This window comes from Pseudonaja textilis, chromosome 1, assembly GCF_049901715.1.
Source record: "Pseudonaja textilis isolate UNSWEBS1 chromosome 1, rPseTex1.2, whole genome shotgun sequence".
Lineage (NCBI taxonomy): Eukaryota > Metazoa > Chordata > Lepidosauria > Squamata > Elapidae > Pseudonaja > Pseudonaja textilis.
Window position 1 is genome coordinate 249688931 of NC_141990.1, and position 24885 is coordinate 249713815.

The 24885-nt window shown below is 34.0% G+C and overlaps 1 protein-coding gene across 3 annotated transcripts in view; it reads right to left on the bottom strand.

Moving 5' to 3' along the window:
- LUZP2 (leucine zipper protein 2) overlaps positions 1–24885 on the bottom strand; it is a 418915-nt gene that overhangs the window by 155944 nt on the left and 238086 nt on the right. For all 3 annotated transcript variants that reach the window (XM_087921245.1, XM_087921244.1, XM_026706368.2), the window contains exon 5: positions 18035–18097. In XM_087921245.1, coding sequence (XP_087777371.1) covers positions 18035–18097 — 63 coding nt within the window. The remainder of the gene's footprint in view (positions 1–18034; positions 18098–24885) is intronic.

A 24885-nucleotide genomic window follows, 5' to 3' on the forward strand; every position in this document is an offset into this window, starting at 1 on the left:
ACTACACAAACTTTCAAAATAATACAGTATATCATAATTCTGAAGGAAGAATTAATTTAAAAAAGTGGAAAATATAAGGTGTTGTTTTCCCACTTTTTCAGAAACATTCAACTTTGCTGCCAATGAGCAATATGGTAGAATATTATGATTCAATTGTAGGTTTCTGGTCTTGTTTTAAAAACCCAGAAATAAGACAAATAATATATATTTCATTCTTTGAAGTTAAGTGTAGAAACTCTGAAAAGGCAAAATATTAAATTGCAAATCAATTTAATATTTTGCATTTTAAAAAATATTATAAAAAAATATTTGTTATTAGTAATTAGAAACAGAAAGTAAAAATATTGCCAGGATTGAAAATATCTTAATCGAAAATTGAATATTGATTAAGCAGGGTGGATAATGGTTTATAAAAGTAAAATGGAAGGTATCTGAAACATAAATTTGAGCTAAATAATTGTACATGTCAAACAGGGAATTTTAGGTTTAGGATGTGTTTCTATTTGAGAGTAATAAACTGCAAAAGAGGATCAGGAAAAAACAGATAAGGAGTTATACCACTTTTTATACCACTTTTTCTTAATAAAAATTAAACCATCCTAAAGTTGTAATCTATTATTATTCTGTTATTAAAAGACCTATGGAGCTTGGACAAAAACTATAAGACATTATGAATTGATTTTAAGTTTTATAGAAAGAGGTCACAGGAAATTCATATCTATGATAAATATCACAAGCCAGGGGTGTCAAACTCATGATGTCACATTGTCATCACATGATGTATTGCAACTTTTCCCCCCTTCGGTAAAATGGAGTGAACATGGCCAGCACATGACACATCCAGCCCAGGGGCTGTAGGTTTGACACCCTTGTAATACGTGTGTGTGTGTGTGTGTGTGTGTGTGTGTGTGTGTGTGTGTTGTTCCTTCTATATTCTACAATCTTGTCTTGTAGGATTAAATGTTAACGCGAAAATGGTATAGTGAATTAAGATAAAATGAGACCAATGGGTATTGATAGTTATGCGAGTAAAAGCCTAGAAAACTAGATCTCAGCAATGTTATGAAGTTTTTGTTTTGTTTTTTAAATAGGTGATTATATAGTCATTTCTGTCTTCAGGTCCATTCATTCTAGTAATTTAGTTTTGCAGCATTGACATAACTTCAAAAGCATCATTGGAATTCTCCTGCAAAATTCACCATGAATAATAATTTTAAACATCAGCCTACATTCCTTGATTCAGGTTAACTGCCTATCAGTGTCAGAGCCAAACAGAGCCAATTAAGATAATAGTTCTGATATTCTTCTGTGTTTTGATTCAAAGAATTCTGTACATTTGTGAATTAAACAAAACTACAGTCAAAAAGCCAAATTATCTAATAGTACCCTGTGATTTAGAAGAATATTGATGTGAGCAGAGAGAGAGAGAGAGAGAAAGAACAGTAAAAGAAAATCAAAGCATTTAAGTCTATGGCATAAGATCAAAATTAAACTGATTTTGTGCCATGATCATAATGGGGCAATTTGGCAGCGTGGGTATGAGCTAAGTCAAGCACCCATGAGTCTATCAATCAAGTCTATAGTTACAAATATACTGGGACACAGAATATTATAATATGCTAAAAAGAAAAAGAAAAATATTTATAATGGAAGGAAAGTAGAACCAAAAAAAAATGACCAAATGACTTGCTCAGGACCACAACATTTTTTAAGTATCTTCAACAGACTAGGGTTGGAGTGATGCTCTTCCTTTCTTCAGATATTGTCAGTGCAAAGGATCAGGGTCATGCATAAAGTTGTGGCATAGAAGATTTAGTTAAACCTTTACACAAGAGTCTAGTCAACTAACAATCAGCACTAAATTAGTGCTTGGTAAGGGACAATGGAATTCATGGGAAGGGTGGAACTTGGATCTCTTGTGGCAATACAAGGACTCTAAATTGAGGACATGTTTAACTCCATCACCAACCCAACTCTGCCTGTTCTCCTCTAACATATACTTATGTAATATAACTTGTAACTTTATGGTTTTACTGGTGACCCATTGGATAGCTATAGTTCTTGCTTGCAGATAGCATCATTATATTTTCATACTATATAGACACACAGAGAGGTAGACATATAATATTAAATTAGTTCCTATTATGATCAGCAGAGAAACATCAGAAATAGGATACTATAGTAAGTAGCATCAGCCCTGGGATCCTGTTTTTTTGCTTTGTTTTTTGTTTTTATTACATGAATTATTACCTTCCCTACAAGACTCTGTGCCTTCATTGCAGGTCCTAGACCTCTGTCCTGAGTAGTTGATCACTAAATCCATAGCCATATACCACCATTCCCTATCTTATCATGACTGCTTTACTGAGGTAAAACAAAGGACACCATTTCCTGTATTCTATAGAATAATAAATGACGGCAAATGTTATACAACTAGAAGCAAGAAAATTAACATGTATGGGGTAGATGAAAGAAATTGCTAAAGCATTTTTTTCCCTTTAACATAATATTACAGCTATGATGTTCCACTATTATCCATGTGTAATGTATTCATAAAATGTAAATGCTGATCATGTTAAAATTTACTGGTATTCAAATTAGCATGAATGTTATTGAAAACCACTTTCAAGAACAATCTAACTTCTAGATGAAATGGCTTTGTTTATACTTTCTGCCGCAGAATACTGTGGTATAAAAATTGACTCTCCCTAGAATTTTCTTTTCTACTTTTAAATATGCCTTTTAAACAGCAAAGAGTTTTAGCTATTAGATTCCAGAAAGTAAAGACTATTGCTTTAACTGACTTCAGCTGTAATAAGCCTTATGATTCCCTAAGCATATTGTTCAGTTCAACATTTTTAAGGTAGATTACAAACTGGCTTATTCTTTGGAATTAGTGTGTGAATTTAACTCCTTAGCATGTTTCCTTGCCTTCTCCAGTTCTCAGCTTCTTTAAGTAATAGTTACTTTGCTGCAGAACCCAATATGCCAAAATATTTTTTGTTATCTCTCACAATAGCTACATCTATTGATATTTTCTACAAAAAGAAATATGAAACTGAGTCTACCCAAAGCTTTTTTTAAAAAACAAAACACCTGGCTGAATCCATGTTTGGTGGTGTCCTTGACAGTTCCAAGGAATGAGATGAGCTATAGAGTTCAGATAGACAGAAATAATGAAGTCCTCGCTAAGAGATAGAAACATTGAGCATGTCTCAATGCAAGACAGGCCTGCGCCAATGCTTTGAGAACTGTTACTTGTATTTGGCTCAGCTTTTTAAGTGTTGCTGTTTGAACCATTTGGGATTAAGAGTATCCCTCAGGCCTTGATTATGGCCTTGCCCATAACTTTTCCACCCTGTAAATCTTAATGTTTGTGGAAGAGATTTTAACATATAAAAATGTGAAAACATTCTGTGCTGTGATGATTTTTCCTCAGCAATCAAATGCTGGGTAGTGTGTCTTAGAGAAATTGGAACAAATTCAGAGAAGACTGGAGAAATTTAATAGAAGATGAGGAAAAGAGAGCAAAATATTATTTCTTTGCTGACTGCAGTTAAAGGGCTTAGATATAATGGGAAATTATAGAAATAGTAAGATGTCTTCTTCTCTCTTGTTTTATCTGTTAAAACAATTCTAGCTGTAGTTTTCATATACTGAGCACAACATTGGCCAATCTCCAAAACTTCATTGAATCCTGTGATTTTGTGACAGTTCAATTGCTAGGGTGGTTTACTAATAATAGGTCATTTTAGGTTGAATATGCTCATTACTTTTGTAAAACTATTTAAGATACCTATGTCACCTGTGGTGAGGTTATTAAAGCTTGCAGAAAGTCACTATGCTTCTCCAATCACTAGAACACACTTCATATTTTCAAATCAGTCCCAAATAATAGCTATGACCTATTCTGTAATCTCTTACACAGAGTTCCTGTAAACATGAATTTGCAACACTGTGTGAGTTGAACATTTTAGAGATGACAGATACTTGGTCACATATTAAAACAGTCATTTTGTTTCAGATTACTTTTTGGGCAAAAGTATAATTCATTGCTTGAATTAACCTAGAAATATTGGTGTCTTTTTCATATATTCTTTATTGGTAACACATTTGTGTTCTACTCTGCTTGACCTATGTGACTATTCTACCAGTCAGCCTTTTTTTTATCAGTTCTCTCACTGTGCTGTCCTGCTGACATATGAAATCCTCTAGAACATTTCAAATGAGTCCTCGGGCAGTGATTCACATTATGTAATCTTCCTTTGAAGCACTTTTACAATTTATTTGAAATATCTGCACTTTAAAATAACTGTCTGTTGAAAGGTTTTCAAGAATCTCATTGAAAAGGTGGACTTCTGGTTTGAAGGGCTTCGGCAACAGACAGAAATCTGCGATTGTGCGCGATTTCTGTCTGGGCTCGTTGCTGAAGCGCCCCGAGCCTGCTGGTTTCTGGGCTAAGCCACCCCGTAGAGGTGGTGAAGAAGGGGGAGACCACCAGCAGGGTTGAGGAGAGCTGCATCTCTCCTCCTCAGCTGGCCATTACTCCCTTTCCCGAAGGCGGTAGGAGTGGTGGTCAGAAATGGCCACCTCAAAGAAGAACTCAACTGGAAAAGAACGTGCAGGAAGAAGATAAGAAGTGAAAGTTTTGGCTGACTGGGTTAAGTTTGAAAAATCAACAACTAAGGTACCCTGGAATTTAAATTTTACAAAAAATAGCATCACTCCCAAAGAAGAGTTGGAAGCAGTGAAAGAAAGTGAAAAGGGAAAGGTTTCATTTTTTTTTTCTTCTCTCCCTTTCCCTATACTGACAACTAAGAGACTTAAATAAGAAAATCAGAAAAAAAAATCCGCTTTGACATCAACAGGCAATTAAGCTGAAAATAAAACAAAATGTCAAAGGGATATTAAAGATTTCTGGACACTAAATTTTTTTTATAAGCAGGAAAGGAGAGAAAAAGAATAAAAGGGCAGGATCTGGAAAAAAGGGAGGAGACTGCCTGGAATTAAAAGGAATCTAGAGTAAAACTTCAACAAGACTTCTAAAAGATAAATTTTAATTGAAACTTGGTAACTAAATAGTGGAACCCCAGGAAGAGAAAGTGAAAAAAAAAGAAAAGAAAAAAGAAACAGCTTGCATGTATTGGATTACTTGGTGATCTTTGGATTCTTGGTTATTGCATTTGAATGACTAAAATTAATCGCATGGTTGTTTAAAAATTTATACAATGGCACTACTCCTGGATGAACTGAAAATGGAACTTAAAAAGTACAAAGAAGAGGCACAAGAAGGGAGGGGTTCTTTTGGATTCATTTTTCAATTCTTAGAAATGGAGATTTGGAACTATGAGAAACAACAAGAAACATCTGCAAAACAAGAAGACTGGGACAAAGAAGAAGCCATCTTTAATGAACAAGTAACTCTATGTGGGGAAGAAAAAGGAAAGGGGGGAAAGAAAATGGAGAATTTAAGACTTAAAAAACAACCAAAGAAAAGAAAAATAGTTCAAAAAATAAGTATAATGCTGGAAAGCAACAGAAAAGGGGAATACAGAAGAGGGAAATAGAGGTAGAGAGACAAGGGGGTAAAAAGGGGAGAGAGAACAAGAGAGGGAAGAAGGAAAGGAAAAGAAGTTACAAAGGTCCGGAGCAAGATATAAAGAAACAGGACCTATTTAGAGATAATGGGTGAAAAACTAACTGAAAAAGGGATTCTGTAAAGGTACATAAGATTGTACTGTTATATTTGTAATAGAAATAACTTTAGAAAATTGGAAACAACATATGATTAAAATGAGGGATAAAATAGTGTAATTTAGTGAAATGTTTGTGAATAAAATAAATGAAATAAAATAAATGAGAAAATTGAATTAGGAAGGAACGGGAACATTTTAATTAGTCAATGTTTTATATAAGTGAAGGGGGGGAATTAACTATGGAAAGTTTATAACTGTTCCCATAGAAGTATGATATTTAATTGAAAAGTAACGTGAAAAATGTGAAGATTTTAATGAATATTAATATTAATGATAGAATTGAATTGGAATGGAATGGAATGTTGTTTTAATTATATTATACATTTACAATTTTTTTCTTTTTTCAAGAATACAGTGTGTATTTTAAGAATATACCAAGCAGAATCTGAATGGAAGTTATGTATTATATTGAGTGTTATAATGTTAGGGGAAAGATATAAAGGCGTCATACTCCAATCAGTAACTACAGGATAAATTTTGTTTAATGAGAAAAGAAATAAATAAATAGACAATTGAAACAGGACAGACAAAAAATATAAATATAATGGTTTGAATTGAGATGAAATAAATAAAATAAAATTGAGAAAATTAAAAGAGGGGAGAAGCTATGCAAAAAATGTAAAATAGTAATAAGATATGGAATAGCATGAACCAGAATTTGCGTCTGTACAAAGATATGTAACCCGGGATTATGCTGCTTTCAAAAAAGATGTTTTACTTGTATTTCTTTTCTTTTTGTGAAAACTCAAATAAAATTTACAAAAAAAAAAAAAAAGAATCTCACTGAAAAGGAGACCATTCTTTTTCCTCTTTCTAATTAAATACAGTGTAATTCACTACATCCATATCTTCTCTCTTCCCTCCTCACTTGTTCATTTATTTATTGTTTATTTATTCTCTATTCATTTGTTCACTTTTTCAGGTACCTCAAAATATAATATATAAAAATATATTTTTTTTTACCCATTCTGTGCACAAGGTTATACATACTAATTTGGCTATTCCAAAGATGTATAAAATAAATGAAGACACATTCACTAAAGATTCCGCCTAGTGGAAATACACAGAATATCAAGAGCCTAATATGCGTGTTTCGGTTCTTCATCTTTTCAGTTTGCAGAATGATGATTCTATGATCATCATTTTGGTGAGCCAATAGAAATTGGTGTGGGAAGGAAGGAGAAAGAAGATCTCAAATGAAATATCTAGTTTTCAATTGCTGACTCTATAAGGAGTTTTATAAACTTCAAAATTCTTCACCTCAGATTTAGAAAATATGATTTTTTGGTATACTGGTTATCTACCTTGTCTTCCTAGATTCAATCAACTTTGAGAGTTATGCATTTCTTTCAAGAACCATTATTATTTTACATCCCCGTTCTCAAAAAAAGTGTATGTTTTGTACTCATATAAATAAATATTTCACTGTTATATTTTGATCCCTTCATTAAAAGGGAGGGGGGAAAGCTGAGAACTAAGAAAAGTGTGTCACGGACTGATTAATTGAAAGGGAGCTTTATTCTTTTCCAGTGAAGAAATCTACTACCCTCCTTCTGCCCCTACCCCACCCCTATTTGAATCCTACTACCCTACTTCAATATTACTCAGTGTGAATAAACAATAGTAGCAGTATTCAGTATATATTTTTGCACATTGGATATGCTGACATAAATCCTGTTTCTTTAAAGTTTAAAATAGAAGAATTATATTTTCTTCTGTACAAGAAAAAAATGTTGCTCTTAGACTGGGTCATTAAATTCAGTCATGATCATTAGCCAAGTTTCATAACATGGGTTAATAAATTATGGGAATCCAATCCAACCTTTTTAGTCTATCTTTGCTAAAAAGATATTTACTGTTCATTCATTCTCTTTGATTTTGCTACTTTCCTGTTCCATTATGCCTGTCCTGCATAGTAAAGGCAATAAATCACTGTTATATATTCCAAGTATACTTGAAGGAGTAACAGAAAACAAGCAGCAGCCCGTGCCAATTTGGAATCTTGCCCAACATTTTTACATGGACCAAAGTATGACCACCATTGTTCTGACATTCAGGACTGGGTCAGACAGTGCGTTCTAGCCATAGATCGAATTAATTTACTCAGGGAGAGAATGTGCCGATTTATAGCTCCCCTTCGCACTTACATGTTTGGCCTTAGAAACCTGCTGTCCCCTGATAATTGACAGAATGCAACAACTGTAACAGGACAAAGTCAGATTTCAGAATTACTTAGCATTGTAGGGACAGGGAAGTCACTAAAGGAAATATTAAATGTTGCCACTTTGGGCTGTCAAAAGTCTAAGAAATTCAGTGAAAAATAAATGGTCTATTTCTATCTCCTGATCTATTTATTGCAGGTTTGGAAATAGCCATTCATTCATTCATCTGTGACACTGAGGTAACGAGATGGAAAACTGCAAATGAGCAGAATGCCATTGTTTTTCCATCTCCTTTATTTTTTCTGACATTTGTTACTGAGGAAAACATTTTTCTGGGCTACTATTTTTTTCAGTGCTGTCATCTTTTGCATTTGTTTGTTCTCTTCTGCCTTTTCATCCTGAGGGAATGCACTAATCCCTAGTGCAAACTGAGACCTGAGCCTCTGCTATCATAACAGCAATTTTCATTTTTACAGTATGTTTCTGAAAAATCATTATTCCAAGAAATTTCAGGGGGTAGAAAGAACTGCAATTCTGGATGAATACAGGAAACAGAAAATCCACATTTAGTTGCTATATTGAGGCAAGATTGCTCTGAGCAAATAGTTACAGATGAATTTTTGGACATTAAGAGAAAATAGTGCTGAGACATATATTAGGTTGGAAAATCTTCAATGGCATGATAGTTGTATATCTATAGATTTTGATTTGATTTATCTTCAACCATTCCTCCCATCGCTCAATGCAATATAGATAGCAGCCCTTCCATTTTTTTCTAATTATTAGTTTTGCTGAAACAAAAGGATAGCTTGAGCTGAGATAGTTCCATTCCCAACAACTTAATTGCTACAAAACACAGCTCACTCCTTCAAAAATTGCACCAGTCAATTATGTATTTTATTTTGCTCAGTTGATTTAGTCATTCTCAGCCATTTAAAGCTGACCCAATTTTTTCTAGGGATGCTTTTACTAAATTACAGTGACCTTCCTATTTTACAAAGTCTTTTAGCTCAGTGTTTTGATTTTGTAGCAAGGTGTTTTTATTATTTTACTGGGGGCTTTTGGGGTCCCTCTTTGATTCTGTTGATTATTAATCAATGAATATTTAATATGACCATAGTGTATTGAAATGTCCAGACATTTTGAAATGGCTAATCTTTCATGTTGGAATTCTTTTTTTTTTTTTTGTAAATTTCATTTGAGTTTTCACAAAAAAATACAAATAAAACATCTTTTTTTGAAAGTAGTGTAATCCCAGGTTACATTTCTTCGTACAGACACCAATTCAATTTCATGCTCATTTTTATGTTCTATTCCATATCTTATTATTGTTTTACATTTTCTACATAGCTTCTCCCCTCTTTTAATTTTCTCAATTTTATTTTAATTATCTCGGGTCATTATATTTATACCTTTTTCTGTCCTGTTTTAATTTCATATTATCTTTTCTCATTAAACAAAGTTTCTCCTGTAGTTGCTGATTGGAGTATGACACCTTTATATCTTTTAAGTTTATCCATTTAACTCTTATTTAGGCTTCAATATATACCTTAAAGTTATAACATTCAATATAATACATAACTTCCATTTGGATTCTGCTTGGTACATTCTTAAAATACACACTATATTCTTTTTTAAAAAAGATTATAAATATATGTAATTCAAACAACACATTCCATTCCATTCCAATTCAATTCTATTCATTAAAATCTTAATTTCTTTAACATTACTTTTCAATAAAATATACTTCTATGGGAACAGTTATAAGCTTTCCATAATTAATTCCCCCCCTTCACTTATATTTTATAAAACATTAACTAATTAAAATGTTCTCGTCCCTTCCTAATTCAATTTTCCCATTTATTTTATTTCATTTATTTTATTAACAAACATTTCACTAGATTACAGTAACTATTTTATCCCTCATTTTAATCATACATTGTTTCCAATTTTCTAAAATTATTTCTATTACTAATATAACAATACAATCTTATGTACCTTTATAGAATCCCTTTTTCAGTTAAATTTTCACCCATTATCTCTAAATAGGTCCTGTTTCTCTATAACTTGTTTCTGTTCTTTGTAACTTCTTTTCCTTTCCTTCTTCCCTCTCTTCTTCTCTCTCCCCTTTTTACCCCCTTGTCTCTCTACCTCTATTTCTTCTGTATTCCCCTCTTCTGTTGCTTTCCAATATTATACTTATTTTTTGAACTATTTTTCTTTTCTTTGGTTGTTTTTTAAGTCTTAAATTCTCCATTCTCTTTCCCCCCTTTCCTTTTTCTTCCCCACATAGAATTACTCGTTCATTAAAGATGGCTTCTTCTTTGTCCCAGTCTTCTTGTTTTGCAGACGCTTCTTGTTGTTTCTCATAGTTCCAAATCTCCATTTCCAAGAATTGAAAAACGAAGCCAAAAGAACTCCTCCCTTCTTGTGCATCTTCTTTGTACTTTTTAAGTTCCATTTTCAGTTCATCCAGGAGTAGTGCCATTGTATAAATTTTTAAACAACCATGCGATTAATTTTAGTTATTCAAATGCAATAACCAAGAATCCAAAGATCACCAAGTAATCCAATACATGCAAGCTGTTTCTTTTTTCTTTTCTTTTTTTCACTTTCTCTTCCTGGGGTTCCACTATTTAGTTACCAAGTTTCAGTTAAAATTTATCTTTTAGAAGTCTTGTTGAAGTTTTACTCTAGATTCCTTTTAATTCCAGGCAGTCTCCTCCCTTTTTTCCAGATCCTGCCCTTTTATTCTTTTTCTCTCCTTTCCTGCTTATAAAATTTTTTTAGTGTCCAGAAATCTTTAATATCCCTTTGACATTCTGTTTTATTTTCAGCTTAATTGCCTGTTGATGTCAAAGCGGATTTTTTTTTCTGATTTCTTATTTAAGTCTCTTAGTTGTCAGTATAGGGAAAGGGAGAGAAGAAAAAAAAAAACCCAAACCTTTCCCTTTTCACTTTCCTTCACTGCTTCAGACTCTTCTTTGGAAATGATGTTAATTTTTTTTTAGTTTAGATTCCAGGGTACCTTAGTTGTTACTTTTGCAATTTAACTTGGTCAGCCAAAACTTTCACTTCTTTTTTTTTTAAGCAAATTTTATTAATTTTACAAAACAATATACAAACAAACAAAACATAGAATATAATAACTTAAGAAAACTTTTTCTGAAAAAACCAATACAACATCTTATTTAAAGACAGAGTAATTCCAAATTATCACATTTTCATATAAACACAATTTAATATATATATTTATCTTATCTGTTCGACTTCATATCTTATCCCAACTTCTCTTTATTACTCCCTTTCCTTCTATTTATTCAAATTATGTCTCTTTTACTTTAGATTGTATACATTTTTTATATCCATCTGTCTTATTTACAATTTCATTGTTCTCTTCCAATACACAAACAGACAAAATATAAAACATAAACCATCTTTTCTGAAAGTTGCTTGATCCCGGGTTAAAACTCATCGTACAGACACAACTTCAAAAATCATTTTCCAAAAATCATTATATACCATTCCATATCTTATTACCATTTTCCATTTTCTATATACCTTCTTCCTTTTTTTAACTCTCTTAGTTTTATTCTACTTATCTCATCTCAGTTCAAATCATAATACTTGTCATTCTTTGTCTGTTCTCAACTATCCATTCATCTTTTCTCTTTAAACAAAACTTCTCCTGTACACTGATTGGAGTACGACACCTTTAACTCTTTCTCCTAACCTAATAATACTTAATATCACACATAACTTGTATTGGGATTCTGTTTAGTACATTCTAAAATTAGACAATGTATTATATAGAAAAAAAAAGAAAAAAAGAAAGAACAACAACAACAAAAGAACAGATTTATAGATATATAATGTGGCTAATACCACTGTCAATACCATTAAGAAATTAATCATACATATTAACACTCATTTATATCTTAAGCATTTTATTCTAAAAACGCATATAAAAACACAATCTTATGTATCTTACAGAATCCCTTTTTCAATTAAATTTACCCATTGTCTCTAAATGAATTTTGTTTCTTTAAATCTTGCTTCCCATCATTAAGACTTCTCATCCCTTCCTTTCTCCCTTGCTTATTCTTCTCCCTACCCTTTTTACCCCTTTGTCTCTCTGCCTCCCTTTTCTTCTTCTGCTTTCCCCCTTTCTGTTGTTTTCTAACCTTATATCCACCTTTCATCTCATTTTTTTCGTTTTTGGTTGTCTTTTTAAGTCTTAAAATCCCCTTTTTCTTTTCCTCTTTCTTCTCCTCCTCAAATAAAGTCACATGTTCATCAAAGATGGCTTCTTCTTTATCCCAATCATCCTGCTGCACAATCGATTCTCCATAAGTACGTACCACCATTTCTAGAAATTGAAAAAGAGTGCCCAAAGTATCTTTCCATTCTTGTTCTTCCTTTTTATATTTTTGATATTTGGTTTTTGATTCAACCACGGATAATGCCATTATAAAGAGAAATTTTTTTTTCCCAAAACAACCACCCAAGTGCTTTTAAGCAAAAATAATTCCCAGAAGATCCAAAGTCACCAAACAGTCCAGATAAACAATTTCTTTTAACGCTTTTTCCTTTCTTCCATTTCTTTTTCTAGGGTTACTGTTAAATCACAAAGTTCCAATTAGAATATGTCTTTTTGAAGTCTTATTAATGTTCAAATAGCTCTTTGAAATTCTAGGCAGTCTCCTCCTTGTTTTCAAATTCTATTCCTATTTTTTCCTCTCTCTTCCCACTTACAGCAAAAAAAAGATTTTTCTTTAAATATTCAGAAATCCATATCCCCTTAGCATTAGCATAGTCTTTAGCATTTAGCATACCTCCAATGCGGGTTTTCCGATTTCTCATAAAGTTCTATTGCTGTTCTGTTTGGAAGGAGAGTGAAAAGAAAAAAAGTTTTCCCTTTAATATCCATTCGCCACTTGTACAATCTGGGAACAGTGTATCTTTAGTAAATATTAAATATCAGGATACTTTCACTGTTGCTTCGTCCCGGTCATCAAAGATCACTTTCACTTCTTCACAGCTCCTCCTGCACTTTCTTTTTCCGGCTGAGCTCTTCTATGTGGCGGACATTGCTGACCGCCGCTCAGCTGCCTTCGGAAAAGGGGATTTAGCCGGCTAGGGAAGAGAGATGCAATGTCTCTCATCCTTGCCAGAGCCCCCCTGTCTTCACCACCTTCTGCAAAGGTGGCTTAGCCCTGAAGCCGGATGGCTCGGGGCACTCGGGCAGTGAACACAGGCAGGAATCCGCTGCAGACCAGAAGTTCCAAAAACTTTCACTTCTTATCTTCCTCCTGCACATTCTTTTCCGGTCGAGTTCTTCTTTGAGGTGGCCATTTCTGACCACTGCTGCAACTGCCTTCAGGAAAGGGAGTAATGGCCAGCTGAGGAGGAGAGATGCGGCTCTCCTCAACCCTGCTGGCAGTCTCCCCACTCTTCACCACCTCTACAGGGTGGCTTAGCCCTGAAACCAGCCAGTTCGGGGCGCTCCAGTGATGAGCCCAGACCGAAATTGTGCACAATCGTGGATTTCTGTCTGTCGCCAAAGAAGCTCAAACCAAAAAAAATCTAATAAGTGAAGTAGCAAGATTATCAAAGAAAAAAGACTTAGATGGCTTAAAAGAGATCAGAGCAATGAGATGTTTCACCTGTTTCTTCTGCACATCATGTTTCTGTGCTTACGCAGAGAAATCTCTTTGTCATGAATCCTTAACTGGACCATCTAATCTACTTTCCATTTTCTTTGCCAGGATAACAGCTGCCACTATGGGGGCAATCTTTTTACATATTTGTTCAGTGGCTGAGATATTAAAACTTCAGTGTTGGGGGATATCCAGCAGATAATTATTTGTAGTCTACATTCAGCACATACACACAAACACAAAAGGGATAAACACTGTGGATTCTCCAGAGCAAGGCAGAGTATCACTTAGCAATGAAAAGGGATAGCAGTTTAACACTGAAGGACTTTTCAGCTTTCTCATTGTTAAAGTTAAATGCTCGCATTATATTTTTGTACAAATATGATACATGTATTTTAATCTCTTTTGGCTAAGTTATGGATTATGTCTGATCTATTCATGCGGATACACATTGCTATCATAGTGTATATTCCCATGAGATGCTAAGATAAACCTGACACTAAGTATGAGTAAGCTACTTATTCATCAGTTCATTCCCCGTTACAACATCAAATTGTGGCATTTATAATTGGTTGTTTATCAGGCAACATTTTCATGGCTGACTGACAATACTTTCTTAAAAATAAAATAAAGCAAAGTAAAATAAAATAAAGTAGTTGGTTATTTTGTCCCTGTTACAATACCCCTGCCTGCTGGGAATATAAGGAAAAAAAATGAGAAGAATAGATTGCAATGGAATGGTCTGTTTAGACAGCCACCCGAGCTGTCTTATTCAAAGTATTGTTTAGATAAATAAATGGCAAACTAAAATTTAACCAATGAACTAAATTTCAAGTGTTTGTTAATTCTAATCACTACATGGTTTAATTTGTCACAATGATGTGATAATTCAGACATGTAATTTCCTTAGTTTGTTTTCACTGTTTGATAAACTGCTAGATGTCATGTCTCCTAGATGATGAGATAAGAATCTGCAGTGAATAAGAGTCTACATTACAATGTACTCCTCTATGTGTGTGACAAGAGGAAGAAACATCTGCAAGAAAATAAGCAAGTGTACCAAGGATCTCTTTTTTCAACCCCGAACAAGTATTTTTCTTTATAGGAAAAAAAGTTGCTGAATGCATGGACAAATGTTTATTTGTAAATCAGCTCATTCAATCCTGAATTGATCAATCCTGATAAATGTATATCTTCTTTTGTAATTTAAAAATTTGAATAACTAAAACCTTTAGAGACAAAAAAGTAGCTGTCTCATGTGCTTATTCCATCTCTAATTACATACATACATACATACATACATACATACATACATACATACATACATACACACACACACACACACACACACACACACACAAACACACACACATTCTATGATCTATCATATGTAGAGCTTTTTAATGTCTGCTTTGGGGTTTTGAAAGTGATAAAAATAAACTTTATAGAAAAAGCATAATCAAATAATTCATCTAAGAAACACAGATATTTACAATGGGAAAAATCCATGTATTGCATTTTTGCTTAGCAGGGTATACTATGACAGCTTAACTAAATTTAATTTCATTTAAAGAACAATATTCATAAAAATTCATTAGATGCTGCTAAGCATTTAGTGGAAGCCTTTCAGGCAGTCCCAAAGCAGCCTTCAACTTGCATTTCATATTTTCTTCTTTTTAAGCATCTTTTTAAGCATTTTACGTGGTGGAAAAAAACATAGATTCTATATAACTCCCTAAGTGACATTTTAATGCAATTTTCTTCCCAAAGAGATTGGTGAGAGAGCATTTGGAAAATGAAATTGTCTTAGTGGAGCTGGTGGGTGACAAATGTTTCATCTAAGTTACTTCATAATATAAAGTGACAGAGAAAATCAGAGCTCTGTAAGCTACCTTGGATCAAATAATTCAAACATCTGGAGGCATTATACTCCCAAAATGTGCTAAAACAATTTGAGATATTTTAAGAAAATCTCAAATGAATTTATTTCTTAGTCCCATATTTAGGTGAAAATTAAATGCAATATAGTAACAACAAGAGTTGGGTGGTGGGTTTTTTTTCCAAATTAATCCCCTTGTTCCCTTTCTGGATGTGAAAGAAATCAATGGATTTTTCTTTTTTCTGTCACTGTAACTTTTCTTGAGGTTCCTTTGCTAAAACCTAAGAAGGTTTTAAACCAAAAAAACATATTTATCATTCTAATGTTTATGAATAAGTATTAATACTTTATCATACTTATTCATCATCATTAATTTTGAAGCCATTTTCAGTTTCCAAAACATTTTAGTATCTGGATGATTATATGGTGCCAGCCATAACTTTTTATGAACTATTGCATAAAATGGAAAATGTGTTTTACTTGGAACCCAAAAGAAAAATCTTTTATTTCAGTTGTTCTGCCAAATTGTTTCAATTACTTGTTCATTAAAGATGGCTTCTTCTTTGTCCCAGTCTTCTTGTTTTGCAGACGCTTCTTGTTGTTTCTCATAGTTCCAAATCTCCATTTCTAAGAATTGAAAAACGAAGCCAGAAGAACCCCTCCCTTCTTGTGCATCTTCTTTGTACTTTTTAAGTTCCATTTTCAATTCATCCAGAAGTAGTGCCATTGTATAAATTTTTAAACAACCACCCGAAAATTTTTTAAACAACCTCTTTTTATGAACTATTGCATAAAATGGAAAATGTGTTTTGGAACCCAAAAGAAAAATCTTTTATTTCAGTTGTTCTGCCAAATTGTGTTGATTTTGAAAACACAATTGTTTCAATTAGGCTGCAGGTCAGGAGGACCGTATCCCCGAATATTGTGATTGTTTCAGGTTTGGGCCAAAACAAAATCCAGATGGTGTTTTGGCCAAGCAGATCAAAACAAGTGAACTTCATTCATCTCCTTTATATCTCTCTGCATGGTTTTTATGTATCAGCCTATTGTCAATATTTCTTCTTTCTTTCCTTGTTTCATTTCCAAGACTTTTAGCTTCAAGCACAGCATATTTAGTTTCTCCAGCTTCTCCTTTCTGCAATATTCTTCCCTTAGTTATCAGTGCCCTTGGCTTCAAGTGTGGTAGAGCTAGGTACCTCTTCCTCTATTTCTGGATCTTCTTAGCACCTTCTTTACTCCATCAACCCTACGCCATAGGGTTGACTTCAAGCACAGCACATCCAACCAGCCTACCAATCATTCCTCTTGTACTTCCCATTGCCCTCCTTTCCTTCCTTCTTCTTAGTGTCATCACAAATGTTCTTATATTTATTGTATGCAGATTCTCTTCATCCAAAATACTTCTTCTGGGAACACACATTTCAGACCAAGTCTAACAATACACATGTTCTTTGGTTCAGATGTGAGACATTGAAAACTAGCTGATCCATAATTTGTATGCAGAATATTTTCCACATCTGTATTATCAATTTACTTTCCATATGCAGCTGGTGTCCCAGAATACAGCAAAGAACAATTCCAAAATCTCAAAATGGAGGTGAAATGCATTTGCTTTGTATTTTAATAATTGGTGTTTTCAAAATCAATAAAAAAAGTGTAAGTCTATTTTTTCACTTCATTGAATGTTGCAATGCAGACCTGAAAATGAAGCCCTTTCAAGGGAAATAATTAAATGTCCTTCATTAAGAGGAATTCAAAAATTTTACCAATCAGAATTGAAAATTGACACTACATCATCATTAACTCAAATACTGAATTATTGAATAATTGGTCAGCTGGAATGTATGCATTGGCTGACAATTTTTTCAATGATCTTCATGTCCATGAATGACCACAAAAGCGATGTGAGCATTGATTTTGCAGTTACAAATAAATTTTAGTGGGCAGTCAAACTGGCAAATATTGAATCTGCAAATAATGAGAAATAACTATCAAAAAATTTCACATTAAAAGGTAAAGTGACTTTCAAGTCAAGTTCGAATCATGAAAATATCCATGTGACTATTTCAGTAATTACATGGAAGTGATTTGTTATTATTTGCGCTCTGGCCTATAATCATGAACCACTCTGCATAGCCTGTTAATATTCAGCCAGCATAACTAGTTATATAAATACATAGCACATAACAAAATTATGAGACAGAATCAAAAACTCCCTATAGTATCCTTGCCAAGATTATGGTGTGACAAATCAAGTATCCATGTAGACTATATGTATTCAGAAATTAGTAAACAGAGTTACTTTGAGTTTAAATATTCAGGACAATTTATGGTATTAATTACAATTTTATAAGAGTTGAATGTTTAAATATTCAAAACTAGCTCTTTCTATTGCAATATGTCATTTTAAGTGTATAATAAAACAACAGGAAATGTATTATTGGGAATACGCTGGGCATCAAATCACTCCTTTTCTTTTTCCTTTAAAACAATTCATGGATATCATGTATTTGTTTTCCTAACAAAAGTATAGCAATTATTCAACATCTTTCAAGAAAAAAATGATAATAATCTCACCTCATTTTGGAGATCTCTGATCATTTTGCTTTTTCTTTCCATTTCGGTCTTTAGAAAATTAATCTGGAAATGTAAATTTGAAGAATTTATTGTAAAGCTTGCTCTTGGTAAGCTAATAAGGCAATAAAATAGTGTCTATGTGTGGCTACATTACTTCAGCTGTCGCTGAAGGTTTCTTTCATTGTTCATTTGTACCTAGACCAGCTCCAGTCCTTTATTCATCTCAGTCTGTTTTAAATCCAACATTTAAATATTTCAGCAAAGCCTTTTTGGATTTTCAGAATCACTGATTCATTGATAGAAAGACACATCCACTCCTTGTATAGGTGTCTTTTGCCTCTTCTTAATTCTGAATATTCTCTTTACTCTAGGCCTATTCACCCAGAGTAGAAGAGTGTTTGTGGTAGACATACTGTAAAAGAAGCCTTTGTTAAACATCTCACCAGACTATATTTCACCATTCCCTCTGTTCAGATTAAAATAGGACTGTTTTCCTCCTGTCCGCAGAAAAAAGTGGGAAAAAAAAGAAGTCAAATATTGATCCAGCTCCATTCCTACAACCAGTGGTAGGATTCTGTTTTTTGTATTACTGGTTCTGTGGCGTGGCTTTGTGGGCTTGGCAGGAGAAGGATACTGTAAAATCTCCACTCAGAGGTGGTATTTGCCAGTTCTCCAAACTACTCATAATTTCTGCTACCGGTTCTCCAGAACTGGTCAGAACCTGTTGAATACCATCTCTGCCTACAACCCTACATGCAAAGCTGCTGTAGGATATAATTGTTAGCTTATTATAAAATAGTCTTCCAAATAATAGCTTTATTAATGCTGCATTAATGTATGGATAAATTAAAAGGGTAGAACACATAGAATAAAATATAAAAGCTTGCCTTTTCAAGGACTTTACAAATTGAATGTCTAACTTATTATTTGTAATTTATATTATATTAACATATTTTTCATAATTATTCATAATGAATGGTTCTAGGAATTGCGAGTTTTTTGTGTGATTCCAGAAATGATTTTTTTCCTGTATGGCAGTGAAAATGGAAAGATTCAGTCTCTAAAAATACCTTTGAATTGTTTGCACAGGATCTATAGCAGCAGTTTATAACTGAATAGATTTTTTTCACGCACATTTATCTTGCTAGAAATATATTATTAGATTGCCAAATTGCTTAATTCCAGGAATAACATTCCTGTTTATAGATTGCTTAAGTTTATAATAATAATAAAAAATCTCAATGTTCTCAGCAGACTTCCAATAATTCTGAAGAGCTTGATGAAGTAAGGCTAAAGTAAATTAATTTCACACATTTTTCACAAATGACTTCAAAAGCTCTTAAGCAGGTTTTATTGGATTTCTTCTGCTAATTTTCTCTCCTGTTGCCTTTATTGTTCTTTTGTTCCTCACTTTTTTCTTTTCCCTTTTTTCTTAAAAGAAGCAAGGACAATGTTTTAATACAGTCCTCAAAATTATTTAAGATGGCTCACTTACTTTATATGTGGGTTATTAATTCTTCAAAGCAATTCTGATAAAGTATAGTAGAAAGATCAAAGGTTCAATAGGTCTTCAGATCCAGGCTGCAAAGAGATAACAGCAGACAAACTCTCTGCTTACTTTCTAGTAAATGTCCAGAATTTTGCAGCCCAGATCAATGAACCTATTTTTATTTTCCAGAAGCTAGAGTTTCACTATATTAGCATATTTAGAAGTATATACGTGCAGGGGTGGGATTCAAATTTTTTAACAACCAGTTCTGTGGGTATGGCTTAGGTGGTGGTCATGGCTTGGTGGTCATGTTATTGGCTGGGCATGGCCAACTCAATATCATTCACATCGTGGTATGCATCTCCTCACCTGGTCTCTCATGACTGTGGGGATGCTGCAACAATTGTAAGTGTGAAAAATGGTCATAAGTCACTTTTTTCAGTGCCATTGTAACTTTGAATGATCACTCCACACAAGCAAAGTACCAGCAAAGGAGGGGAAAAAAGTCCAGAGACGTTCCAGAGACAGGAAGTCTAATCCTGCCAAGAATGTAATAAGGGTTAATGGAGAGGCAGTTTTTGTCAGCAACACCAGAATGTTTCCTTCCTGCCTTCCTTACAGGATTAGGCCAGTCATTTCTTCTAACAACCAGTTCTCCAAACTGCTTAGAATGTTAACAACTGATTCTAGCGAATAGATGCGAACTAGTAGAATCCCACCCCTGTATACGTATATCTAAATAATAAGAATCTGTGTGAATGAGTTTGTATTGCATGAAGGCCTAGCCATCCACCCCTAGCAACCTGGATGGTTCTGCAGAGACCTGTGGCATGAGAAGAAAGATTTTATTCAAAGCTGTTATATTGCAGCATCCAATTATTTTTTTCATATATTAAAAATGAGTAATCTTAAATATGCGAAAGCTTACCTTAACCCCACCCACTTATTGGCTCCAATGACACCTTTTTTTCTGGAGAAGTTCATGCTTTCAATGCTTTGACAGGAGAGAAACCTTGACATATCCAATACCAAGATCGCTTACCCAGATCTTGCATTATCAGGTTTCTTAATTATAGGAAATCTTTCCCTCTGAGCTTTTTGGGAATCCTGAATTATTATAACAAATTAGTAGTATATTTTTGCATTGTTTTGTGTTATAGCAGGGCTGTCAAACTTACAGCCCACAGGCCAGATGCATCAAGCACTGGTTATGCCCATGCCCAATTTAGCAAAAGGGAAAAAAGTCATTATATGTCACGTGATGACACTGTGATAACGTGAGTCATCTACAACTGGAAGCTGCAATAGAACAGCTTTGAGCACAACCCTCAAGTTGGTAGGATGGCACCCCATGTTATAGAAACCATCTTGTATATTGTTTCTAACAAAGATAATATATGGAGTGGGGAGAGAGAAAAAACAAAGTGAATTAATTTTCTAGATCTATATTCCAAAGTTTGTAGTGGTTTCCTAAACGGAGAAAGAGACATTTTAAGAGAAAACTTGTTTTTTTTTAGAAGGGCAAAACTTCTTATCATGAGAAATGGGACTACATGCAAAATAACAGCCATGTCTTGAGATTCCAAATTACATACATCTTGAAACAGGGATCACAGTGTAAAGTCTATAAATGTAAGAACCAAGGTATGCAAGATAAGCTTTAATGCATGACCATCTTGCAGATATGAACTTAACATGAGCCTCTTATTCTTAAAACATCTGGTTTATCTTCTAGTATTATACAGATTGATTATAAATTATGCACATTGTCAATGGAGAGAGACAAAATAATTCTCTATACCAGTGATGGCTATGCTTTTCAGCACCGAGTGCCCAAAGTGAATATGTGCATGTGCCCAACCCCCAAAATTTAATGACCATGTGTCCCTGTGCATGTGGTTTGTCCCCCATGCATGAACCCTGCCTCTGTGCATGCATGCACATCTCCCACATGTGCCCGCCCCCCCATGCATGCGTAGCAGAGACCTAAAGACCAGCTGGCTGGTGGGAAGCACACACGCATGCGTGGCAGAGCTGAGCTGGGGCAACACTCGCATGCCCACAGAGAGGGCTCTGCGTGCCACCTCTGGCATGCAGCCACAGGTTCGCCATCACTGCTCTATACCCTGTCAAAGTAATTTCCAAGTACAGAGTATAACCATTTGTTATGGACAACTCCCAGATTCCTTAATCACATACAGAAGAAGATCCTCACTAGACAACTATCCTTTATCTGTAGAATGCAATACAAGAAATATTCAGCTGTATAATGCTGAATGTGAGCAGAGAATTGACATCTGACCTTTGGAATAATTCTTCAATAAAACCATCTCTTCATTGCATTCTGATTTAAAGCAACTCTAAAAAAAAATTTCTTTTTCACAGTAATAGTCTTGTTACAATTATACTCTTCTCTTTTACTCCCCATTCTCCTTATAATGCTACCTTAGCACTATAAATCATAAGATTACCCCGGATAAATTGTTTTTAATTTAAATGGGCAAATCTTAACAAGTAATTGTGAAAGCAGGAAATCTCAGAATACTGGACTTGCCTATTTTAATGCTACCGGCAAATATATATATTTAAAATAAGCAAATATGCAAGGATTAAAACCAATCAATTCTAAATTCAGCATAGATGCTGTAGCACTACAAATTAATAAAAATCTCATATTTAAGATTCAAAGTCAGCAAACTTTTATTGAAATTTCAGTTTTGAAGGCAACAGGATTTGAATCAAACTGATTTGAAATTTTCTTTGATAAACATAACCATCAGTTATGTTTGGCTGCAGCTGCTTCATTTTGTGGCCAAATGGGATGAAATGAGACTGAAAATAACAGGATTGAGAGATATTAACAGTGCTGCCAAGTTTTGGCTGAATACCTCAAAGGTTATACTGTAGTAATTTCTTGAAATATCTCCTTCTTCTCTTTCTTTTTTTTAAAATAAAGTTTTATTTGGGCTTTCACACACACAAAATACAAGTAAAACATCTTTTTTGAAAATAGCATGGCCCCAGGTTGCACTTCTTTATACAGACACAAACTCATGCTCATTTTTGTGTTCTATTCCATATCTTATTACTATTCTGCATTTTCTATATAGTTTTTCTCCTCTTTTAATTTTTTCAATTTTATTTTGATTATCTCATCTCAGTTCAAATCATTGTATTTATACTTTTGTCTGTTCTGTTTCAATTTCATATTATCTTTTCTCATTAAACAAATTTTCTCCTGTAGTTACTAATTGGAGTATGACACTTTTATATCTTTATATCTCTCCTCAACCCTGCAGGCAGTCTCCCCCTTCTTCACCACCTCTATGGGGTGGCTTAGCCCCAAAACCAGCCGGCTCGGGGTGCTCCAGCAGTGAGCACGGATCGAAACCACGCAGAGTTGCAGTTTCGGTCTGTCACCAAAGAAGCTCAAACCGGACGTCTCCTTCTTCTCTTTCAAAGCAGCAATAGCAGAGATAAAAATAATAAAGCCTACCCAGCCCACAAAACATTCAGCAAAGAGCCTTTAGAAAAGTGCTGAAACAATGCTGAAAATATCCTACCGTAACTTAAAGTGTATAAAAAGCAAGGTTTTATACATATCAAAGAATCACTGGCAACCTTTTTGGCATGGTTTATTGGCAAGGCTCTTATTTTTAGCCATGACTTGTTATATACTGCTTGTTTGTTTGTTTTAATCTTTTATGTATTTTCCTTCCTTTCTTTCCCTCTCTTCTCCTCTTTAAGAAGTTTGTGAACTCTGCTTTCAATATTGTGATTATAAACAATGAACTACAATATAGCTTCTCTCTCTCTCTCTCTCTCTCTCTCTCTTTCTTTCTTTCTTTCTTGTTTTCTTTCTTTCTTTCCCACCTTTATTATGCAATAATGTTCTGGATTTTAGACTATTTTAGGCCACTCAGGAAGTTATTCATTCCAAGAATAGGAAAAAAACAGACAAATGATAGAAAAGAAAAATAAGTTATAGGATTGCATTTCTATTTACTTCAGGGAGCATAGAGAGAATTAAATGTTAGGTAATGGAGAGATTGAAATATCTGAAAAACTTCAGACACAGAGAATGTAGAAACTAATAAAGTATGGTACCCTTGAAAAAGAAATTATACGGTATGATTGAAAATGCACAGAAGAAGGGCTTCTTTAAAACAGCTAACTCTTTTTCCAGTTTTAAAATAAAAAAGATTACAGCTGCCCTGTAGTTCTATCAAAAATATTTCCAAAATATTCAGAAAATATTGTAGATCTATTAAATGATCAAATATTATCTAGGTGATGTAACCATATACAAAGCTCAAATCTTCTAACAAACCTGTAGCATATGTAAACCAATAGCCACGGATTATCATTTATATCTAATAGAGGAGTTACAAACCCTCTCCAGATTTTCTATAGTCAACCTAATTTTACCATTTTCTCTCAGATGTTTCAGATTTAATAAGTATACCATAACTGGGCTGTAAAACCAAATAATTACTAGAAGGTTGAAAAAAGGAATAACGATCTTGATATGTATGAAAACAATTAAACTGTCCATGCTACATTAAGTTCTGAAAGAGAATTAAGCACATCTTGTCTGTTAATTTCTCCAAAAGCCCACCAGCTGTGCTGGTATATGCAAACAACAACCCTTATGTTCTGTTCTCAATTGTTCTGTTTCAATCTGAGCATAAGAATTTGGAAATTGTATGCTGCTTAGAGCTGTTCAGAGTGGTTCGAACTGGTAGTTCTGACAATCAGTTGGCTCCGCCCCTGCACTATTATGTCCTTTATTTCCTGCTTTGTAGTTCATCTCAATCGTGTGGCACAGCTGATTCCCCCACTCGCTGTTCTACTTAGCGTTGCTGACTTGGAAGGTAACCAGCTGAGCTTCTAAAATGCTCCATTTTCAGAGATGCATGCATTCACCAAACCGGTTGTTAAATTGGCATCCCACCACTGATACATACATTCATACATACATACATACATACATACATACATACATACATACATACAGCAGGGTTTTTTGGTGCCTCAGTTTTTGACTGCAGGTGACTACCTGGATTAATCCCTGCAGTTTTCTTGGCAAGGTTTTTGGAAGTGGTTTACCATTGCCTCTTTTCTAGGGCTGAGAGAAAATGACTGGCCCTAGATTACCCATCTGGCTTCATGCCTAAAGCTAGGCAGTCTGCCAATTTCTTCTCTAGTGCCTTAACTTCTATACAAAATTGATTCTCACATAACCAGCCAGTACAGTATGCTGTATACACAATTATTATGAAGCATCTACTCACAATGCATGTTCATTGCCAAAAACAGTAGCGGAATCTATTATTTTAAAAAGTTATCAAAGGTTTACATA